Genomic DNA, 15279 nt, shown 5'->3' with positions numbered 1-15279 from the left:
TGTGGAGTTATACTGTAGCAGCATAAATTTATTTCAGATTGCGTAAATCATTAAATAATTGAACTATGGCATTATTCTTTGCAGCATCTTTAACATAATTTCACTCATATTCTTTTAGATAGTCTATTATAATTTAGGTGTACAAAACTTCCACCTATTCCATTGACCCAGGAAAACTAGGGGAAAGGTGACTCTAGCTAGGGATCTGTTGGAATTATATCTGGAATTACAGTCTCTCTGGGGAAGATACTACATTTTTGGCACGATCACTTAGTAAGAGCAGCTGGTTTATGAAGGCAAGCTGGGCAATGTTGTGCCATGGTGTGCCATGGTGTGTCAGGTCTGTTGTTGTGAGGGGACACGGCAGCCAGTGTTCTCTTCCCTGAGCTGCTGCCTTTCATTTTGCAGACATATGATGGCTCTGCCAAGTCAACACTGATGCTGCACAAGGACCTTCAATTTCTGGACTATCCCCTCAATGCAGTATCCTGTGTACTGACAGCCATCATTCCTCTGTAAAAATAGATGTTTCTTGTGGTTGGTGAGGAGTAGAACCTTATTTCTTGTTTTGTTTAACATTTTTAGTGATCCCAAAAAAGCCAGGTTTTCAGCTTGCCCCTCAAAAACATCAGTGATCTTACCCAGCATATCTCCATATCTTCATTAAAGTGATACTTGATGTAAATACAAAGAAAAATACATAGGCACATGGAAGAAATACCATTTTTGTTATATAGAAACAAGAAACAAATATTGACTCGCAGAGTTCAGTGGTTGCTGCAGAACACAACGCGAAAGTGCCACACTAAGAGGTTTACCAGTAGGTGGTGACATATAATTATTTTTTAGCTATTTTCTGGCTGCAAAGGTTCTGAACTACAAGCAGCTTCACTGTGCAACTTTTTGTTAAGCTTTCCTTTCATATTGCTCCACCTTTCTCAGATCTCTTTTGCAAGTTTCATAGCTGCCGAAGTGTTTCATAGCTGCAATTGCATCTTCTGGCTGTAGCACGTCAGCCTGCTCCTGTTCCCTGAACTGCAGGGTTGCCTTCCCACTGCTTGGTTTGTGTAGTTTCAGGGTTTTTTGTCTGTTGATGAAAGAAAATAACCCAGTTCTCGCAACACATGCATGAGAAAAAAAGTCAATCCTTTCTCTATAGTGTGAACCTCTTATTTACTTCCCATGAATAAACAAGTTTTAGAGTTAGCTGTGTGGAAATCTGCTATTTACTGCCAAATGTAATCAGCAGCCTCTCCTAAGTCCATCACACCCTTCTGTACATCAAGCTCCCAAGTTATGAAGCCATCAGTAACCCTGGAAAAAATTATTCCCCTCAGCTTGGTCTATCTATTATCTTCTACTGATTTAAATACCATCTGTGGGTTGTGACTAATGAAAGCCATATAGCTACAGTGTATGAAATGAAGCTTGGGTTTAGATAGTGAGCAGTTTTGGAACAGCAGGAGGAAACAATCCTTAAGGCTTCTCTTAGGCTTCAGGAATCACCACAGAACTGAGCTGGGCTGGTTTGTTTTATGGGAAAGGTATTGGCTCCATGGAGGCCACAGCCCAACTTACTCCACAGGCTGGAGCAGAGGTGATAGATAAGAGTGCCCCTGGCAGCCTCTGCCCACAGCCAGTGGGTGTATCTGGGTGAAAAGTGTCTTGGTGCCCTTTGGGGGAAAGTGGTGCAATGTCACCGTGCATCAGTCTCAACACAATTCCTGGCCCTGAAGGCATGGGCAGACCTGGTGAGGACAGGGCTGCCAGGCTGGGCTGGAAGCGGCTCTGAATGCGCCGTACTGGGTGAAATGTCAGCACACTCTCTTGCCTGCATCCACGTGCTCTTGAGCTGCTCTTTCTGAGCTGATTCTAGCTGAATGTTCATTAACCAAAAGGTCTGTTACAGTTCTTATAAGGTTTTGCAATTTCTAACTACTATTTGATGCGTTGCTGAGTTCTTGATGAGCACCCATGTTCAAGCCCGCAGTGACAAAGGCTTATACATTCAAACACATGCAGTGCTTTGTTCCTGATGCTGTCACTGGCCTGAGTTGAGTCTTGAGCCCAAGTGGTGTCAGTTTTTCACATTAATATTCTTCTTACCATTGTACAAGGTGTTTTCTTCACATAGCCAGGTCAGTATTTTTTTTCTGCACCCATAACTCTTGTGGGTCACCCTCTTGGGCTGGGGCAAGACAGCCAAGCTCATACATAGCACACAAAGTGCTGCAGAAAATGTACTATCTGTCAACCAGTGGGACCACATGGGGCTTTTAATCCCTGCTGTACAGACAGTTGGCAATTGCCTGAGCACTGTCTGTGGGAAATAGTGTATTTGCCTGAAAAACACCAAAATACCACACCCAGAACATCAGGGCACTCTACTGGTGCTGCTGAAAAATCAGGGAAGCCTAATGCCCACTAATATAAATGGAAGGAGATTCACACTTATCATCTGCTAAATTTGGTGGAGTATCTGTGGCAGACAAGACTCCTGCTTGCCTTTATCACAAGGACATAAGTCATAGGCTGCAGCCTGTTGTAATACAGGCTTTGGGACTGTAGATTGGCCTATTTAAGACTTTCCTGAGAGAAAAAGCAATTTTTTCTGGTAAGTTGCCAAGCAGCTCCTGTGCTCTGCCTACACCTGGTTGTACTTTTAGAGCTATTATATATGTACAAAGCAGAAAGTGAAAGAAGGTAGGCAGCTTTAGAGAAGTTACTGCTGCTGCTGTTTGCAGCAGGATGCCATTTATAAATTATATTATTGTCACATTGCAGCACAACAACCCAAAGCATGGAGGGAAAAGGTAAGTGTGCCTGGCAGCTCTACCTAGTGCAACACAAGATATGATGAGGGGATGCAGGCAACTGTTGCTGGTTAAATGTTATTTATTCCTGTTGTTGGACATAAAACTGACTAATTTCTGGCTTTCTGTTTCAGTGTTGTTTGGACAGCACATGCAAAAAGAATTAGACACCAATATAATAAAATTATTATTCTTGTTTAGGAGAAAGAAATCACAGGATGAAATCAAAGATGACACCCAGAACTGAATTTTTCAATAATGCAAACAAGCAGGAAATGGGAAACCAAGGCTTTTATAAAGCAATTATATAATAGCAAGCTAAATTCAGCTGATGAAAAAGAAATTTTTATAGAAAAATAAATGAAACATCTGTAGTTAAATGAAAATGGGATAGAGGACTGGAGCTGACACACAAAATGAATGATTTTTAGATTAAGTGAGGGCAAACTATGATGCTGTAAATAAGGTTTATTTCTTCAGTATAGTAACTTAAAAATTGACTCAAATGTAATGACATGTGCACAGCTACCCCATGGTTTGAAGTCAAGAGAATGTTTCCACCTGCCAGATTTTCAAATCAATGCCTTCAGTGTAGCGTTCAATTGCAACAGGAAGATGTCCAAATCTTTACTGTTTTATCACATAGCTGTAGGGACACCAACAAAAACTGGTACAAAAGTGAGTCTGAGAAACCTTTCAGTTTCTGTCTTAGAAACATATGAGGCCCTGGATGAATAATGAAACATCATTACACATGAGCTGCTTCCTTGATGGCTTGATGCCAGGTCTAGGAACAAGCCAAAGTTTGAATTCTCATAAGTCAACAACAGAAAGGAGAAAAGCTTTAGTGGGAAAATAAAAGGTGGTCCAAGGACAATGAAGAAAACCCCTAGATGTACTAGATGTACTTTCTTTTTCTTCTATGATCCACTGTATGATTCTGTGAAATCATACAGTGATTGTCCGAGACAAATGTTCTTAGAGGAAGTACGTCCACCTCCGCAGCCATCCCTTTGCCCAACTGCTGAACCCCGCCGTTCCCTCTTGCAGTGGCACAGCAGAGCCAGGGCAGCCACAAGGAGAAGGGAGGGGAACAGGCTGGCAGCTGAAGGGCAGCACGGGCTGCAGCCACCAGTTAGTGCAGCCTGAATCTCCTGGACACCGGTCAGTAACCATTTCATATATTGCTAAACTTGAACTATAAACTGCAATTGGTAAATATGCAGGATTAATCAAAATACACCTGGCTAACCTTCAAATTATCAACTATTACAGCTGTTTGGTTACTTTGGAACTGCTACTGCTGCGTGACATTAGCTCAAGGCCAGATCTGCAACTGTCTGCATCAGTCCAGCGAAGATCTCTGCAGAAAGGTGACAAAACAGAGAGGGAACAAGCTCTCTCCAGAAATGGTTAATCAATACCTTGCTAGGTTGACTCAGTGCCATTAGATTCAGTGGTGTACCCACTGTATATAAATTGTGACCTCTCTTCTGTTTCATTCTCAGTCACCTCTCTTGCCATCCTGGTAGTTACCCATTTTCCACTTGGAAGCTTTTGGGCATTACCAGAAATGTTCCTAGCACCCTGGATCTGGGGAGCAGCAGTCATACTTTGTTGTGTGTCTTGGTTTCTTCTAGGGAGGAGGAGAAGGTAAGAACTCTTTTTGTAAAAGCATCTCAGCGTGCCTGGCCTTTATTTGTGTCAAATCTCCAAATATCACTAAAAGAACTGTAGTCAGAACATATCCAGGAGAGCATAGGCAATGCTGTAGTTTGGTCTTTTGAGAGATTTATGTTCCAATCAAATTTTTGTGTATAAATTTTGCAATAATAGTGTAGTGATGCCTAGAGGTAGCTGTAGATACAAATCTATGCATAAGCAAGATAATTAAAATATGAATTTGTACGTTCTGGTTTCCTAAAGTTCTGGGCTATAATTTCACCTGTATTGTAATAACAGCAAAAACCTACTTATATGCAATTATAGTTTAATACCTACTTACAAACATTTCTATGTTATATCTAGTAACACAATTTAATACAGGTAATATTTATGTACCATGTTTATTCCTTAAAAGCACTTATCCTACTGACACATTCACATAAGGAGTAAGTAATTTGCTTAACTCTTTTTATTTTTTAATTTCAGCAGTAATTTTTATGTTTTATTCTAAAAAGTTTAATTTTAAAAGATGAAAATAATTCACTTCATTTACTGTAAAGTTACGAAAGTTATTTCAGCAGCCATGATGTCCTTAGACATTCTTTCTACTCAAAAAAAGAAAATATTTTAAACATATGCTTCACTTTAACTATCTGCTTAATTTAAAGCATTTGCTTGATGACACTTTGTCTGAAAGACTAGCTCTTATGCTTACTGAGAATCAAAATTCCCATATTTTTAGAAAAATCTGGTCCATTAATGGGATATGCCAATAATAATAACTTTTCTATACTAATAAGTTTCTTTGCTTGGTATTGAAATGAAATTGTGGATAAAATTGCCCAAAAATATATCAGACAATATCAGTGTGATGGATTAATTATTCATGTGACAATTTCCTAATTGCATGTTAGCTATTGCCAATATTTTTGCATTTGAAAAGGTGAAAAATATATGTCTGATCCAGGGAAAAGAAAGATGACATAATGAAAATGTGTTTTATTACGTCTATTAATAGTTGCTCTTTCTTACATAGCTTAGCCCTTAAAGGAGAAAAAAATCATTTGTAAGCAAACTACTTATTTGGGATTTTTTTTCTTCATTTTATTTTCCACATTACACAAAGCCTAGCATCGGTATTTTTCATACCTGATAGTCCTGGAGAAGAGTTCTTTCTGCATAATTTTAAACTGAGCTTTTGTTTGTGTTCTGTAGGCGGCAAGGTGAGCCACCACTTGAAAATGGGTTCCTTCCATACCTGGGCTGTGCCTTGCAGTTTGGTGCCAACCCCCTTGAATTCCTCAAAGAAAAGCAGAAGAAGCATGGCCACATCTTCACTTGCCATGTAGCAGGGAAATACATTCACTTCCTCACTGACCCTTTTTCATACCATGCACTGATGCGCCAAGGAAAATACTTGGACTGGAAAAAGTTCCATTTTGCTACTTCTGCCAAGGTACTCCGGGTTTTAATATCTAACATGAAAGTATCTGCTGACACACCCAGTTAATCCCTGTAAATATAACTTTGCCTTTGATATAGGATTGGTTTAGCATTTCTGCACTTTTACTGGTTTAAAATATTGTGGTCTCTTTTTTTCTCTTCCTAAATGGAAAATAAATTTGCAGTGATTTGGATTATTCTAAGACAATACATTATTCTAAGACTGTACATGATTTTATTACATTATTATCCTTCCCTCTAGTAAGCTATGAAGTTATACTTTGGCTTTTGTTTCTGTTAGACTTTATCATCAAGGTAATGACAGTCTTACTTATCATGCATACAATTTATTTTGTGACAGGCTTTTGGGCATGGTAGCATTGACCCAGCAGAGGGAAACACCACTGAAAATTTCCATCAGACTTTCATTAGAACCCTTCAAGGCAATGCCCTAGATGCCCTCGTTGAAGCAATGATGGAAAACCTACAGTATGTCATGCTGCAGTCAAGAGCACCTAAGCCTCAGTCTAATACCTGGGTGACAGAAGGACTTTATACCTTCTGTTGCCAAGTGATGTTTGAGTCTGGCTTTTTAACACTTTTTGGTAAAGAATTTCATTCAAATAATGACAAAAACCTATCATCAAAGCAGGAAACTGAGCGAGCTCATATCCTTAATGCCCTTGAAAACTTCAAGGAATTCGATAAGATTTTCCCAGCCCTTGTGGCAGGGCTGCCTATCCACCTCTTCAAGAGTGCCCACAGTGCACGTGAGAAGCTGGGAGAGGCACTCCTGCACAAGAACCTGCTGAAAAGGGACAACCTCTCCGAGCTTGTCACCCTCCGCATGTTCCTGAATGACACCCTGTCTACCTTCGATGACATGGAAAAAGCAAAGACCCACGTGGCAGTGCTCTGGGCCTCTCAAGCAAACACCATTCCTGCCACTTTTTGGGCCCTGTTCTATCTTCTTAAGTAAGTCCCAATCCTTCCTGCTCCCAAACAAGAAAAATGTTTATCTTTCAGGAACTAATTCCTTAATACAGGCCAATTACACTGCTTGATACCTCATCAGTGATAAAAAACTTACTGTTTGCAGCAGAAGTGCTATGTTGTTCTGGACTTCCACAGAAAAGCCTTTCACCCATCTCAGAACAAGTAGTGGTAGCACAGAGCAATTCTTTAGAAGTTTTTCTTTCTGTTAAGAAACAGCACACCAGGACAATGCTACACTTCGTCAAGAAAGCTTTGGAGTAAATCTCTATGATATGACATTAAAAGTTCTAGTTGCAGTCAAAATATTAATTGCATTAAAGGCTACAAATATAACTAGACATTTTTACACCATCTTACTAGAGCAGGCAAAATAAGGTTTAACTTCATTATTGTTTTCGCACTTAATAGAAAGTAATTGATATGTTGATAGGTCCCACTGAAGCTCTACTGTAGATTGCATCTGCTGAGCTTGTTACTCATGAGACAAGTGCACTGCTCAGATGATACTATCAAATGTCCATTTTAGGGTGGGCCTTTGCAGATTATCTGCTTCAACATAACTAACTCTGAAGTATGTATCTAAATTCCTAATGCTTTTACTTATCATATCTACTAGCCATTGCTAATTTTTGAGGTTATTTAGTACTTTTTGCTCCAATAATGCATTTGCTTTAGATTTTCTGGACTTGGAGTTTTTAACACCCTGATTGTGCTTTCATTGCCCCCTCTTATTGTGTCAGTATATTTCACCATAGCTCATATATTCCATGTCTGAAAGAAAGTCTAGACAGTGAAGGGTTCTATGTGGGCTCTTAGTATTAGGAAGAGTTTTTTCAGCTAGACAGAATATTGTCAGCCAAAATAAATGATGTTATAAAACTGATCTATAATCCTTCTCCTAAACTTTCTCCCTGTAGTGGGGCTATTTCCTAATCTAAAACTGGCAGGCTTTTTTCTTATTCTTGGCATTGCTTTTTAGTGACAGTACTGTTTATTACCTGAATCACACACATCAGTTCTGTCCCACTTGTTAGTGCAGACAAAATCAAATTCCTTTCTTTTTTTCTTTTCATTTGAGGTTATCCTACCTTTGCCAAGACATGAAAAAGTGGAACTGCAGCATTTTGCTGCAACATTTTCATTTTAGAAGATTGTGCTTGTCAGCCAACAAAATAAATTTTAATCAGGAAGAAAATTAATAGCAAAACCCCTTCTTAAAGAATTTTAAAATTTAAAATTATACCTTTGCTCTTTTGATCTTAGGAGTCCAGAAGCAATGAAAGCTGCTACCAAAGAAGTGCAAAATGTTTTGGAAAGTGCTGAAGAGAGTATCAGCCTAGATGGCAAACATATTTCCTTGAACAGAAAACAGCTGGATAATATGCCAATACTAGGTATGCCTATTTTATGCAGAAATCATACTACAATTTCCATGGTCTTCTATTTGTTACCATATGAATGCTTGCTATGGAATTCCTATAGAATTAGCAAAGAAACAGTAGAACAGGAAACTATAAATTCCTGGCAACAGCCAACACAACCAGGCTTCCCAATGCCCCAGGTAGTACTGACATTATCAAAAGTCACATGAACAGCATTTTTTCATGGGTAATTCCATGTCTCAATAATCCTACACTGCTACATAACATAGACCCATGGATAATTCTGAACCATATTTTGTTTGGTTATGTCTATAAATCAAATTTAAAACTTAAATACCTATTCTTATCATATGAAACAGTGCTATCTAATATCATTACTTCTATTTCCTCTTAATATTTTTCAAATTATAAGTAAATATTTCAGAAGTTACAGAGAGCTTTGATAATGTTGCCTTTTAACTACTATAACTTTAAAAAAAAAGCTAATATTGAAACAAAAATTTCCCATATTACTTTTTCTTCGGAGTATGAGTTTCCATACAGGACCTCTTAAAACTTCAGAAAATTCTGCTCACTGCACTGTTTCTTTTTCCTGTTATGTTTTCAGTTTTCACTGGTTTGGTCTTTATCTCAGAGTGAAAATATATCTCACTTTTGAACATTCTCTTTTATCAATTATAAACATTTTTCACAGGGAAAGCAGATTAGGTTCTCAGTGGTATCTTCAGAAGGGATAGAAACGCTAAAAAGGAATGAGAAAGACATTTTCTTAGGCATTTAGGAAGTTAATATTAAAACACTTCTTCCGATAAATTCAGGATTTGGTAATGGCTCTGAAATAGTTCAATATCCTTGTATGTGAGTATTCTGCTTCCATGGCAACCATTCCTTGTCCTCTCCCAACAGACAGCATCATCAAGGAGGCGATGAGGCTCTCGAGTGCATCCATGACCTTCCGAGTGGCCAAGGAGGATTTCACTTTGCACTTGGAGAACGACTTTTACAACATTCGCAAAGATGATATTGTAGCTCTTTATCCTCAGCTGCTGCATTTCGATCCAGAAATCTATGCTGATCCCTTGGTAAGTGTTTTTTTCAAATTGCATTAAACTTAGTGCTCTGGCAGAAGTTAGCAGGCCTTTAGATAAAGCATTTATTGGGGTAACCCACGGCTGGTTTTCTCTTGTACAGAAAGTCCATTCTTACACCTGAAAATATGATAATAGGAAAGAAAAAGAATAAAGGCAGTTCAAGCACTATCTGTTTTATTGTAACCAAAAGTTGTGCTACCAGCCCCAGACAGCCTTCTACTTACTGCCTTCCTCAGTGAGGGAAGACCACCATTATGAGGTCTTTGAAGAGGGATAAGGATAATAGTTTCCCAAAGGCACAGAATTAGAATTCTCCCACTTCTTCTTCTGCTGCATGGACAAGAATGCGGATTACAATCCTTACTTTTAGAGATCAGGAAGGAAAAGGAGAGTTATCAACAAAGAACCTGGGATCCACCATGAGGGCTCCCAGCCTGCATGTTGTGTCTTAGCAGCTTTATCTGATTTCTGGAGGTATTCCCCTATCAAGGAACTCTTTCGTGTGTTTCATTGCAGACATTCAAACACGATCGCTTTCTGAACGAGAAGGGAGAGGAGAAGACTGACTTCTACCGCAATGGTCGGAAGCTGAAGCATTACTACATGCCTTTTGGGACAGGCATAGCAAAGTGCCCGGGAAGGTTATTTGCTGTCCATGAGATTAAACAATTTTTGGCTCTGATTCTTTCGTATTTTGAGATAGAGCTTGTGGACAGTAATGTGAAATGTCCCTCTCTAGATCAATCCCGTGCAGGACTGGGTATTTTGCAGCCATCCAATGATGTTGATTTCAGGTACAGGCTGAAATGCTTATGAATATGTATTTTGCACTGTGTACTAGTAGTACATAAATACACTGTATAGACTAACAGTACTAAATACACTGTATAACATATACTTTATATACATTTTATGTATATATGCATATTAAGTGCTTCAAGTCTTGGGGGGAAAATCTATATGAAGATGCTAATTCACCATTTTAATGAAAAATTTGCACCAGTGTGGTACCAGTGTGCAGTGGGTTTAATGCTCTCTTTTGATGCAAATGTCTCTCTTTTTACCAACCATTTTGAAATGCAAGTTAATCTATTGTGTGTGTACAGCAGCCATTTTTTTTCTGTCAGCAAATACTTTCCCACAGATAGAGTTTCATGAGCTATATCATAATAATTTCAAAATTGTACTGCAGTTAAAATGGATTCTTTTCTATAATTGAAATGTTGGGTGGGGGGGGTGGGTCTCCTCACAGGTGAAATAAAGTTTTTGTTGTATAAAGGCAGATTCACGGTGGGGAGGAGAGAGTTTCCTGGGGATTTGCAATTATGGTTTTATGAAAAACTAGAAGAAGACTTGAAGAAAACCTACAGAAGTGTTCACGTTCAAGTGAAACCGCAAAACTTGTAATATATTCTTTATAAGATACTTATTTTTAGAAAATGCTAACTGTGTTAAAATAAATTATATTGACTGAACAAAATGCATCTCTTGACTGTTTGTTGTTTTAACCTCTTAACATTATCAAAGGTTTATGTACTTATCCAAAGCCACCCAAACCAGCTTAAAACTAACCAAGTCAAGCACCAATATGGAGATAAATAAATACCTACCACATATTCGCCAGTGGTTCTGGCTGCATTTAGCCTCATTGCCTAAACTCCGTATTTCCATAAGCCTCCTTAGGTCTTCCTAGTCTAAGGCCACTAAAATTACCATGGGTAATATTATGCCCAAACATTTTGTTTTCAGTGGTGGCATGTCCATAAGAACAATTGTTTCAGGGTTAATGCAATTTGATTCTCTCTAACATCTCTGTCCTTTTCTGCTGCAAATGACAGATGTATATATGTCACAAAAGTCCATTTTTAAAAGAAATTTGTTCAGGCTGAAAGAGAGAGCTTTCTTATCATTTATTGGTGAAAAGAACAAATGGACTTAAAACACTGTTTTTATTCTGTTTTTTTTCCAAGGACTTATGGTCTGACCTTTTGTCTTTAACTCAAAAGTAAGCCTCGTGAGAGAAGATGAGATACAGGACTATTTGATATCTTCAAATTTCACATTCTTGCAAGCTATCCAGCCTAGCTGATAGATATTCTTTTTTTCTCGCTATCCACTGTGCTAAATATTCAAAGGTTAATAAAAGGAATATGCAGTGTGTGCATAACACTCTATTTTGTGTGCAACACACATTTATTGCCTGTGTGTTGTCTTTGTAATTTTATTTAATCTTTTTGCATTTTCAAAGGAGAGCAGAGAACACCAATTTGTTGCATCCTGTATAATATTAAACAATTATGTATAAAGCAAGGGGGTTTGAATTATTACTTTGATTCTCTTGGTAAGGGTAGTAACCAGTACAGCTTTGTTTTCACACTTCTGTCAACTATATTTTGTGTGATTTAAATAAATTATAGCATATTCAATGTAAGCTAATTTGGAGAGTGAATGCAAGCCTGACATGCGCCCTGGCACATGTTATTACCATCAGAGTATCTGCTCCTTCTTTCTTAAATGAATCCTGCTTGAAACAGCAGTTTTTGAGGGCAGCAAGGCTATGCAAAGTTTCAAGCAAAATACACTTCCTTGGTGAAAAGGCATTCAACATGGAATTACAACAGCAGAAAAAAAATAAAACAACAGCTAAAGTAATTCTAGGTTCCTTCAAAAATTAAGCCTCTTTTACATCCCATTGTCTCCTTCAAACTGACTGCTCCAGACTTTTCTGGCTGTGGTTTAATGGCTTTTTGTCAGTTCCTTTGGTTTATGAGAAATTGAAGTATTCAGCAGCTCCTCGAACTGATCTGACTTTCAGCTTCCCAAATAATGGAGAATTTGCTATTCTGACTTTCCCAAATAATAGATTGGGAGAATAATGGAAGATTGGTGAGGAAGATTGTGAACAAGGTCAAATGGCTTGCAAGCTGGGGTGTCAAAAACCACATACATCATACCAGTCATTGCTAAGCCTTATGTGCTGGGCAGCACCTGTGTTCAGAGAAAATATTCCAGTGGTAGATTTAGAGACATCCTGTTGAGCATGGTTGAGATTCCTGCCCTGCTGTGGGAACAATCAAATGGTAGTAAACCACACCTGCATGAATCCCTGATATACAGGAGGAAAGAGGTTTGGTGATCCCCTAGGACTCACAGAACTCCATGGTGCCTGCATCCCTGCTTGTGTGCCTCTGCTTGGGTGCTGCTTTGGGGATACCCCCACTGGCATCACGATTTAAACCCAGCCAGCAGCCAAGCACCCAACAGCCAGTCACTCACTCCCTCAGCAGTAGGATCAGGGAGAGAATCAGAAGAGTAAAACTTAGAAAACTCGTGGTTTGGTTTCAACAAAACCAAATTTTCTCTCCATTTCTTCCATGGTGTTGTGGTTGTTCCTGCGTCCTGTCTGAGCTGGCTCACACACCAAGGAACACCAACAACAGAGAACTCAGGGGAAGGTGAAAAAAATCAGAGGATTCACCCCACAGATTAAAGTCCAGTTCTGAAATCTGGAGAAGATATTGTCTTAAGTTCAGAATCACCATAAAGTTATGGAAACTAGCACTGTCACTGGACAGGGCCCTGCAAAGGTGCTTCTGCCCAAAATCCTGCAGCACCACAGTCCTCACCACTCAGCCTGCTGCCAGTCCTCTCTTGCTGGGGCAACCAGCCCTTTCTGCTCTGCTCTGGGCTCGTGTAGCCTGAGGATGATACAGCATGTCTGCAGGAGACTCTTCTTTTTCATATTGACCGCATGTTATCCTCATGAAAAGACCCAGTAAAAGCCCCTAAGTATGCTTCCACTTTGTGACAAAAGACATGCAGATGAACAGGTTGAATAGTTTGGACATGGATTTCCTTTCTTTATATTTTTACACTGGGCTATATACAGGTATTTTCTGTAGCTGCTTATTTTTTAACCTCAGTTAAACCCCTGTTACTGGGGTTACACCGATGCAAGTAAGGGGAGAAAAGAAAGTACAAAGTCTTTCTCAGTACAAAGCGGCACTATGCCTCAGCTAATGTAATCAAATACTTCATCAGTCAATACTCATCTGACTTGCCAGGATCACAAACACCAGAAGGTTATACCAGGACAATCCTTTCTGCTGCCTCTCCTAAAAGCAGGACTTTTATTAAGACAAGAGAACAAAGAAAAATAATACTAAAATCATAAGAGGAATTAGAAATATATTGGGAAGATCCAGGCTGGTAGGAAGCAGGCACCCTCTACTGTGGGCTCTGTGAGTACTTCACATTATATACTTACTATTTAAAATGCATGAAGAGGTATGGGCAGAAGAGGAGCAACCTCAGCCCCCAGGTGGACACCCTAACCATTGGGATAGCTCAGGCATTTTTCTCAGGGAATTTGTAGCATGTTTTCTCTAAAAAAAAAGGTAACAGACTCAACAGGATGATTTGTACGACTCCCTGACAGTGCCCCTACAGCCAAAGTGCTCTCCTAGTTAAGAGCAGATTCAATTTCAACTTGGGATTGGAGTCCCTGAGGAAGAGGAAATTAGTGAGTTCAGTCTCTCCCTCACCCCCAGGGCACAGCTCTAAGCTTGTGGTTGTCCTGCAAAATCTGAGTAAGAGTGAGGGGTAAGTCTCGAGGCACACATAGTTTAACAGATAAGGCACACCAGGGAGCTTAAATGTTCTGATTGTTTTGGACCCAGATGAGCTGGGCATTGGGCTAGTCAGATGCCTCTGAACAGTGATTTGGGGATTAGGAGCAAAGCACTGAGTGAGACCACATGGCTCATAGTCCAGCATAAGGAGGCATTTTGGGTGAGCAGATTGAATCTAGGCAGTGAAAAAGTTCTAGAGTTTTTTCAGGCTACAAGAAATCTCTGCTGATCATAGAGATCTTGGAAGCAACATGGTGACTTTACTAATGAAACAAGACACCAATGCAGAAAATAAGACAGTTTTACAATTCTGAAACCGTGTTAGCCACAGCTGTTGTAACAGAGCTGAGTTCAGGCAGCCACTCTTCAACATGTTGACAGTGGTTTTGATCATAGATTTTTAAACCTTTCTTCAATTCTTTTTATCTTACTATAGGAATATCAGGATAAACTGCTATTTATATTATGAGACCTCCTATGCAAGTTTCTGTTGAAATAAAAGAGTAAACAAAAAAGAGTAAAAGTCATGGGATATTTTTTCTGAAAGCATGAAGTACATTTTAGAGATAACTATTGCTTAGCTGCTGATAGCATGCTTCAAGTTGTTCATCATCTTGATCTAAACAGATAGCTGTGGCAGCATAAATAGGTATTTGCCATTTATGTAGCACAGAGTGCTACATCTGGATGTCAACAGGCTGAAGACAGAAACAGTATCTTCTGATGCTCTTGCTCCTTGCAGGGGATTGGACTAGATGACCCATAATAATGTCTTCCAACAGAAATTATTCTATGATTCTGTGGTTCTATTATCTCCTCTCATTTACACCACCAAGTCCATACAGCTAAAGAACATATAGAGGAGGATTGATCATAATTATGTCTAGCTGCATACAGGGGATTTGGTGGTAAAAACGGTGATTGCCTCCTAGTAACCTTAGAATTAAATAATAAACAGGTTACATGCTATTAAGTGGAGTGCTATCAGTGTAAATACCCAGCTTTCTAACTCTTGTTGACTTTAATTTGTTTTCTGCCAAGACAGACAACTCTGTGGGACACATTTCAAATCAAATGATCTTCAGTGACCCATGAGTCATGAAGGGAGAGAGTGGTCACTTCAGAACAATTCACTGAAGAGCCATAGATATTTCAAATGAAAAGTTCATCTTACTAATTCACCTATAAATAAGATCCTGTGAGCTCTAATTATCTTTTTAAAGACAACAGTGATTTCTATAATTTGTCTCATCAGATA

General features: G+C 39.0%; 1 protein-coding gene across 1 annotated transcript; it reads left to right on the top strand.

The window, feature by feature from the left end:
* The first annotated feature begins 3888 nt into the window (after positions 1–3888).
* Positions 3889–10672, top strand: CYP7A1 (cytochrome P450 family 7 subfamily A member 1). Its single transcript, XM_014873076.2, has 8 exons — positions 3889–3977; positions 4089–4186; positions 4322–4466; positions 5694–5934; positions 6283–6896; positions 8181–8311; positions 9206–9381; positions 9907–10672. Exons 3-8 carry the CDS (start codon positions 4387–4389, stop codon positions 10204–10206), a joined length of 1542 nt encoding a protein of 513 aa, XP_014728562.1. The 5' UTR covers positions 3889–3977; positions 4089–4186; positions 4322–4386; the 3' UTR covers positions 10207–10672.
* Positions 10673–15279: the final 4607 nt, after the last annotated feature.

The sequence above is a fragment of the Sturnus vulgaris genome, chromosome 1 (genome assembly GCF_052056855.1).
Source record: "Sturnus vulgaris isolate bStuVul1 chromosome 1, bStuVul1.hap1, whole genome shotgun sequence".
NCBI classification, from domain to species: domain Eukaryota; kingdom Metazoa; phylum Chordata; class Aves; order Passeriformes; family Sturnidae; genus Sturnus; species Sturnus vulgaris.
The sequence above is the reverse complement of the archived record's forward strand: the minus strand, read 5'-3'. Positions and strand labels throughout refer to the sequence as shown.